At 35.1% G+C, this 9,134-nt stretch overlaps 2 protein-coding genes across 2 annotated transcripts; both read right to left on the minus strand.

The window, feature by feature from the left end:
• Positions 1-66: 66 nt before the first annotated feature.
• Positions 67-3,053, minus strand: LOC107922994 (uncharacterized). Its single transcript, XM_016853194.2, has 4 exons — positions 1,921-3,053; positions 853-1,060; positions 647-776; positions 67-541 (listed from the first exon to the last, which is right to left on the minus strand). Exons 1-4 carry the CDS (start codon positions 2,877-2,879, stop codon positions 267-269), a joined length of 1,572 nt encoding a protein of 523 aa, XP_016708683.1. The 5' UTR covers positions 2,880-3,053; the 3' UTR covers positions 67-266.
• A 2,782-nt stretch (positions 3,054-5,835) lies between these two features.
• LOC121209759 (putative E3 ubiquitin-protein ligase RF298) lies at positions 5,836-8,458 on the minus strand. The gene is made up of 2 exons (XM_041081106.1): positions 7,502-8,458; positions 5,836-6,850 (listed from the first exon to the last, which is right to left on the minus strand). The coding sequence occupies exons 1-2, from the start codon at positions 7,709-7,711 to the stop codon at positions 6,680-6,682; spliced, it is 381 nt and encodes a 126-aa protein (XP_040937040.1). The 5' UTR covers positions 7,712-8,458; the 3' UTR covers positions 5,836-6,679.
• Between the last annotated feature and the right edge of the window lie 676 nt (positions 8,459-9,134).

The following is a 9,134-nucleotide window of genomic DNA, read 5'->3' on the forward strand; positions in this document are numbered from 1 at the left end:
GCCGAGAGTGTCTGGTATCCAGGTATATAAAGAACAAATAGTAATCAGAATTCAGTAACAATAGGCTAAGCACTCAATTTCTTTTTACTAATTTGATTATCTTTTCAGTAACTATATGAATAAACTTGATATCACTCTTTCGTTTCTATTTTAAGCTGTTAATGATATACAAAGCACATTAAGACTGCAGATTCAAAACCATCTGTCCCCTAGAGTTAATATTGAACAATAACAAAAGGTAAAAGAAAAAAAGAAGGTATCCCATCTCATGTGTGTGTTTTCCACATGCATTTTAATGGAGAAGGAGAACCATTTGTAATCTTTAAAACTTTCTGTTTCTGTTTTGGTTGCCGTCTCTTTCTACTGACATTTTCTTCAAAATTATCATTTACTTTTATCATATCAACTTTTACTATATGATGATCTGAAGTCCCTTTTGATGACAGGACCGAATACGACCCTGGAACAAACTTGTATGGTGAATTTGGTGATGCCAGTATGTAGTCTACCCGAGTTCCATACTTACACGTTCCCTGTACACCTGCATTGAATCGAAGCAATTTTCATGTCATGTCAATGAGTGAATTTAATTGAATTTTCTGTAAACAGCTAGGAGTGAGAAGTTCAAGGAGAATTGACTTTATACTTTGGCCTTTGGCAATCACAACTACAGGCTCACACTCCCCTGCAAAGTGCTTAGCATCAGTGTATTGTTCGTTCCTCAAAAACTTCATCACTTCAACTTTTGGTATTGGTTTCCCCATCTCTTCATAATACTATAAAAAGACAAGTTCAATTGAAACATGCAATTCAAAATCCTGACAGATAATGTTCAGGAAACCGTCTGTATACCTTTATAATATCGGTCCACCTTTCTTTGGAGTAATCGGTTTCTTCCAAGGAATTGAGGCCACCAGCTAAAATGTGTGGACCATCATTTGATTGAATTATTGCGTTTATCTGCTTCATGCGCCAGATTTCATCCAGATGATCAAGGTGTGTGCAATGGAAGTCAACTTCTCCGGTCTCGGGTACATCGATAGTTGCCTTCAACACATTCCTGTCATTGAAAATCCCAAGCAAGTCAGAAAATGAATCCCAAGCTTTGTTCATAACTAATAAAAAACGGAAATTCATACATTTCGGTCGTGTTTAAGAATTGTATACATTTAGAGGAGTCTCTTTCCATTGTGTTTCATTAGTCCTTCTCAATAAGGTAATGATTTATTAACAAAGCCTACCGGTATTGCAGATATAGCATTAATCATCTCACCTAACTTCAATATACTTTCAAATCATGATTTTGTTTTCCACTGAAACAAACAAAAAATAAAGCAGAATAGTATATACCACTATATCTTCTCCACTTTTAAGTAAATACTAACAGCTATAGTTTAACTACTGATCTTTGTCATAATTTGATCATTTTCCCACTAGAAAAAACATGACCAAAAACTGTGTGTTTGGTGACATGCATTACTCTCTACCCTAAATACACCCCAGTTAGTTCATACGTAATTAAGGTTGAGTGTTACTTGGAATGATAAACTTTCCATTACTCAATCATAGCTAGGAAGTTATCTCATATGTGAAGAAGAAAAAAAACTAAACAAATTTTGCAAAATGAAAAATATAACCTGCAGCTAAAAAACAACTTAGCTGAAAACCTGAAATGATTACAAAATCACATGCTTACAGATTTTTGTTGTATGAGAACTCTTGTAAGCATGTGATTGTATTTGACTTCAAAACTGTTTGACATTTGAATTGGTCAGAGTTGAAGGAAGCTTTGATGAATTAAATTTGTGGGTCTTTTTGAACTAAAATAATTTAGATGATACAATTAAGATTAGATCAAGAACTGGAAAATTGAGGAAAAAAGGGCTTTATGTATAATGAAGAACAAAATAGAAGAATGACCTGAAATCTGTATCATCAAAGATTTTCTGCACTTTCCAGCGCTTAATGGGCCACTTGGAGAGCACGGCGTTGCCATATTCAGGTGCCCAACTCTCAGCAAATACGTAGTTCATCCCCAAAGCAGCAGCTAAATCAGACAATGGCTTCATTGCTTTTTCTTCCTCAGCTTTCACATCTTGCAGAGCTAATATATCAGCATCTAACTCCCTCAAGACTTCAAGCACTGTCTTTCTGCTTCTATAACTCTCGCAACCTTCTATTCCGTTTCCCATATTCGTCGGAAAACTCACTACTGATCTCAACGGGGCTTTACCTCTCCAAGCTTTACCCGCAGCAGCACTCGAAGAGCCATCCTTTCCCATTTCCGCAAAGCTCAGTTGTCGATTTCGCAATAAAGAAATCTCATTATCTGGCAAATTGATAGACACCCTTAACTTGGATTTCACGAATTTTTTCTGCTGGGAGAGATTCTCTTTGTTGTTCATGGAACTCGGATGCAGGGGAGACTGCTTTAGTATACTTTTCGGGCGATCATTTGTAGACTTTGCGCGTAAACCAAGATCCATGGAGCGCCCACCATCAACAAAACCACCATTGTCATAGTCAAAACTTGAAGACTTATCTGCTTTAGGCATTGCAGGAGCCATAGAAAACAGGGAAGCATTGAAAGTCGCTACACGTATAGGTCTCGACGAGTTTACTAAACCACCCAAATGGCCATCTTGGTGAACTTTTGAAGATCCATTGACGACAATAGCAGGATCCTTGGTGATACTATCAGTACGAGCCTTGGAGTTTAATTTTCCAAGCCTTCTGATGACAACCACAGACCTAGACCGGCGGCGAATCGGCCACCGGAGGGGAGAACAGAGGCGCTTGATTCTCTTGTTAAGGAGTTCGAGCATGGTGGATAAGTGAGCGGTAAACAAAATGGGTTGTAAAGGAGTTGAAGATTGCATGAGACGACAACAGAGTTGCAGAGTGGTGTTTACATAAAAATGGGGGGAAAGATGATTATTAGTTTATAAAATGAGTTGGAGTCTCGGATTTCTTCTGTCAGAGGGTGGAATTAGAGGGAGAGTCTTCCGGGAAGGATTTTCTGACACGTGGCAGAAAGGCAAGGGTTGAATGTGACTTCAAGCTTTTTTTAAGACAGGGAGAGAGACAGTGAGAGGGAGGGTAAGGGAACATTTCCAACTGCTCCCTAGTGAAAATAAACAAATGCAATTTGTTTTATCATTTAATTTTAAAGATTTAAAGATTATGAGATCATTTAATTATTAATATTGCTAAAACAATTTAGTTGCTTATAGTAGTAAGTTTGTTTTATCATACACATTAATTCTCCTTTTTAATAATTTTCTCTTTTAAATTATAAAAAATTAAATAAATGTTTATCAAGCGTAAAATTTATTTTAATGACATCATTTAGTTATTAAATCAATTTACCACCCATAAAAGTCCAATCATTCAAGAAAAGCCCATATATTTGGAATTATAGTGACTACTTAGGCTTCGTTTGGATGGGCGATCGACTGCGGTGCGGTGCGTTTAACTTACTTTTTGTCTCACGCTACAGTATCACTACAGTATCTAATCTCACCGCCACCGCTGTTTTTACACTAACCGCAGCTAAGCGCACCGCCCATCCAAACTCACCCTTAATAGATTTTTTTCAACCACACGTTTGTTAAAAAATGCATGAGGTTTTTAGTTGATGGTTGGTAAATATATCTAATTTATTAACGACTTAGATAAATTGTAATAGTATCAAACATTAATTAAAACAAATTTTAGGTAATAATATAGACTTAAAAATTAATATTCTAAAATTAAAATTTCACATTAACTTAATAATAATAGAACTAGTGAATTAAAATGCAAAAACTAATTAAAACCATAAATTTATCAAAAAAAGAACTAAATTTATGGGAGATCATCAAATAGTGGAAAGAGGGCAAAGCCAACTAACTTCAAACCATAAATCTTATTTTGAAAGCCGGCATGCAATTCATAAATGGAGAAGCCTAAAGCCTTGTGAAATTGGATTGATGCCTCCCAATAACAGCTTCTTTCTCATCAGTATTATAGCCTTAAACTTTCCCATTCACTATTATAAATAAGGAAAAAAATTAATCTTTTTCTTATAATTATTATGCAGAATTGAAACCTGAAAAAGACATTTTTTAATACATAACCCAGCTAGCAAGCAATAGTATTATTAGTTTGATAAGAGATCCCCAATCCAGTAAGGCCTGCCTGTATCATATAGATATATTTTTAAAAAAATATTGTGACCCAGAAGTTTAAAAATGTGGCATCCATGAAAAGTATGTCTATCTAATAAATAATTAAGTGTTTTAGGTGAAGAAGAAATATATTTAAGGAGGTGCAAAGCTGGGATTTGCTGTTATCATGAAAGACGCCAAATGCATGACATGCTTCACTTCCCTTGTTTCTTAGGGATTTCACTTTAAAATCCCAGAAAAAAAACGCATTGACAGCTTCTGCCACAAGGCCTTCTTTTGTTGGGAGATGATTCCCTTCACATCATATTTGGCTGCAACATTTTATGGTCTTCACTCTGATGGCAAGTTTCACAGTTTTAAAACATTATTATGGTTCAATCATGTAGAAAAGTTAATTATTTGATTGGAAGAGGAGATGGAATAATTAGAGCAAAGTCAACTTGCTGTTGGGGTTGAGAGTCCCCAAACCCAAATCTACCTTCTAAGATATTCCATTGCATCTGTTTTTCAGCATAAGTCAGCCTGTGCCATTCATCCATCATTTTGATTCGAATTTTAATTTTGATATGTGATTTTTATTGGTTAAAGATTTGATTGAATCTATTTTAATAAGTAAATATTTTAAAATTTTTTTTGACAAAGATTAAGGGATGTAATTCGTGCGGAAGTGAAAATAAAACAGTAACATATTTTTGTTATATATTTTTATTTGAAAAACAATTTCGGTGAACAAATAGCACACTTGAGAATAACATAATTCTAATTCTTGCTTAAGAAAATTTAGAAGTTGAGCTTAACATGTAATAATTTTGTTAGTGATTTTAAGGAAAGAAAGCTCTAGCCCTAGGAGATGTAAATTATAGGTATGAAAAGTTTTTTTAAAATGAGTCGAAGATTTGAAATTGTTTAAGGATTAAACTCGAAACAATTATTAATTGAAGACTTGAATATACATTTTTATATCATTTAACTTGTGGTTCAAATAATCTTGACCCTTTGTTGGGGAAAAATTAGCAATTAATACATATTTATTAACTTATTATCATGATATTTGTTAAGTTTGAAAGTACCTTAGCTGACAGTAAAACTTTGTTTCTCTTGTCTCTCCCCTAAAAAATTTTCCTTCCTATTTATCCTCAATAAATCAAATAAAATTTGATAGACAGAAGAAAGGGTGAGGTTTTTTATAATTGCAGTTACAGAATATTGGAATATATGTAAGTTCAGTTGGTCACCATATCCTGTCCTGCAGGTGGTAGTTGAAGTAGTCCAAAGGTGCAAATCTTATCTGAACATTTATGGTGCATGCAGCTGGAATTATCACATGGTTCTGCTGCATTCATTTGAGGTTCGGTCTTTATGTGGGGCATGAAGGATCAAAAAGTTAACACAAAACAGAACAGAAGAAACCTTACAGACTGTTGCTAACAAACCTGTCAGAACAGGGATCAAAATCTTTGACAATCTTCCCATGTAACTAACTTGTCACAGATTCATGTTGCCCCTGACTTTTCATTTTATTTTTCTAAGTTCTTGTATTTGATACTCTACACATCCATGATTTTGCTTGGTCAGTTTGGTTGCCTACATTTCACCTGAAAGTAATCTAATCATACGAACAAAATCGAGACTTCGAGGCTAAAAATTAACAAATACTTGAAGAATGTTTTAATGCCAAGCTCAACTAGATTACTTCAAGGAAAAGAACCAACTGTACAATATGGCTATGAGCTATAAACTTTTCTCTCTTTCTCTTTACCTCTTTTTCATAGTTTTGAACTATCGGTATAAATCCTAAAGACCCCAAAGCAAACAAAAAGTACAGTTAGTTTGGGTGGACATCCATAGAGAACCTTCTCAACCATCTATTTAGTCACTGCTCTTGCTACTGTAGTAGTCTAGCAAAATGGTTAAGGGAGATATGGCCATTGGCTCAGAAAAATAATTGTGGCCCTACAAACGGGGCAATCCTTCATCCCTTGTTTATGGTGGAGTTCATTGCCGTTGACACAGGACCTGATGAGCACATGGAAGGAATACCACTATCTTCTCTTTTGATAAGCACATGACACACTCACGCTCCCATTTCAAACCTCTGCTCCCGGGATAATCGTTGATGTCAACCACCCCTTTAGAGAAAACTGGAATCTGATTCCTCTCATTCAGGGGTGAAACCGGGGGGGGGGGGCAGGCATGGGCCCCGGCCCCCCTAAAATGGGAAATTTTCATTTAGGCCCTTTAGATTTTTTTAAAATTTTAAATTAGTAAAGGTAAAATTCCACTTTGGCCCCCCCTAAAATTATAAAAATTCAATTTAATCCTTTAAAAATTATAAATATATAGACTATAAAAAATTAAAATTTCCTTCGCGCCCCCCCCAAATTTTTTTCTGGCTTCGCCCCTGCTCTCATCGACAGAAGAGCACTGACCACTGGCAACATCAGTGTCTCTCCAAAGCACAGCTATTTTTGACGAATCCAACTTCATCTTCAACTCGGATAACTTGTTCTTCAGCTTTTTAAAATCTCCTGTCCGCATTTCTGCATATCTTTTTCTGCATTCAGTTTAAACTTATCCTCCTCTACTTTTCCTGCAGCTTCACGGCATTCTCTTTCCTTCCTTATGGAGGCAGCCTGTGCAAGAAATTTCTCCATTGTCACCCTCTCCCGTTTCCATAGCATCTGCAAAATTTCGTTGTTTCTTATGAGAAATATAAGTTGAATAGAGTTAAATTTGCTTTCAAGGCATGAATAGCAAAGTGCACTTATTCTTGCACCTTCATGCCTTTTTGCTATAAACGGGGATGGAAAATTTTAAGACGAGAAGTTGCCACGAGCATTGATGGTATCTGATTTTGTAATTATGAACAATATTTTCTATTCCTACTTATTTTTCCTCTAATCCTCAAATTTAGTCGATTTCCAACATAATCCAAGCAAATATGTTCATTCAGCACATTAGAGATTAGGTTGCTGATTTAGCCTAATACTGTTGAAAATTGTCTTACAGGCTTAAACTTGAGAATGGACAACCTGACAAGGTATTTGCAATGCCATCCCTTCAACTAATTTCATGATGATTTGCAAGAAAGAGTGAAGGTTGGTCCAAAACATTTCTACAATTTTTATGGTCTGTTAGAGCTTTATACTTTATCATGTTCTTTTGGTGGCTTTTAATTTGATAACCCATCTTCTCCTCAGCCATATCATTCTAGAACCTTACTAATCCATTTAGTTAAGAGCCATATACTGGCTTAACAAGGTAGAACCATATGCTGAGCAAGGCTTATTTAGCAAAAGTCAATGAGTAAATTTCTTCAAGGAGAAACATACCTTAATTTGATTGTAGGATCTTTTAGCCTTGCCCACTTTCCTTTGCAGCTCAGCTGCCTTCTGCTTCTCTGATGCAAGCTCCTCTAAAAGCATGCTCCTTTGTGTATCCCATGATTGAACATCCTTAAGTGCTTTCTGTTCTCTTTCCAATGCTTCTTGACAACTTGAAGCTGATGCTGCAGCCTGCAATTTAGCAACCTCAATCTCCATTTTCAGCACGAATGCTCCACCTCAAGCTTCTGAACTTTAGAGTTAGCATCCCGAACCTGATTAGTTGTGTTATTCAAGGAAAACTCTATCTCAGACAGCCTCTTCATGATGCTCTCCCCCATGATTTTCTTCTCCATTTTGAACTGTTCTGCTTCTTCCTTCTCTTGCCTCACTGATTTAATTTCACCTTGGTCCTTGTTAAGCCTACAAATAGCCTGCTTAACCTTCTGATTTGTCCGTTGAGTCCAACTATGTAGCTCATTCTGCAGTTCCTGTAACCTTGGAACTAGCTTCAATATCAGTTTGTCCGTCTCATCTTGTGGGATGAATTTCCCCAATGACTTTTCATATGGAATTCCAGCGAAGTAATCAGTTGACCTAGAGGATATACAAGTGATGCCTTTGGCTTTGGGAGCAGGTTTCTTTTCTACACCATGATCAGGTGTCTTAGAAGATTTTGAGATTCTGCCTTCAGATTTGGGAACAGTTTTATTTTCCGAAGATATGATGATGCAAGCGCAGTATTTGTGGTACAAACTACATGTTAAATTGGGATGATTTTTGGCGTTTAAATAGGTTAATTCTTGAATTTTCTCTGTTAAATTAGTAATTTTATGTATTAATCATGTCAACAATGCAATTGGGATGTTATGAGTAACAAACGAGCAAAAAATGATTAATTTGCGGCACAATTAAAAAATTGGGGTCGAATCAGAAACTGAGAAATAGTCAATGACTTATCAGAGTTTTTTAACTTTGTAAAAACTAGAACTAGCAAAAAATCTGATTTTATTTTTATTTAATTTTAATTTTGTGTAGTGGGTACTTAAGCCAAATTTTGTAACACCCCATACTCGACTTGATCACAGAATCAAGGCATCAGGATGTCACATTCGTTGCCGAAGCAACTATTGAAAATTTCAGATTAATTTATCTTATTATTTAATTAATATAGATCATTAACTAATTTTAGTAATAATTGAATTTACGATAGAACTAATTATGAGTTAAATGAGCTCATTAAAACTTCCACTCTGATCAAAGGCCAAATTGTAAAGTTCATAAAAATTTTTGATTTGTCATCACGACATTAGGGGTTTTCACGTCGTGACATGACAAACTTGTCATCATGATCCATTTCCTTATTTTTATTTATTTATTTTATATCATTACCTGAACCGTATTCAAATATCATAACTACCATTTCATTTTACATATCATTCACTTACACCTATTTCTAATCTCAAGTCCTCATAAAAACATGATATTCAATTAAATATAACAAAGAATTCACATCATTTAACAATTATTCACTTATTATATTATCAATTCGTTTAAACATACTCATATGTATCAACCATTCCATCACCTACAACCATTTCAAAACATTTCAAATTCATCTACTATATATATATTCATATAT

This window comes from Gossypium hirsutum, chromosome A11, assembly GCF_007990345.1.
Source record: "Gossypium hirsutum isolate 1008001.06 chromosome A11, Gossypium_hirsutum_v2.1, whole genome shotgun sequence".
Lineage (NCBI taxonomy): Eukaryota > Viridiplantae > Streptophyta > Magnoliopsida > Malvales > Malvaceae > Gossypium > Gossypium hirsutum.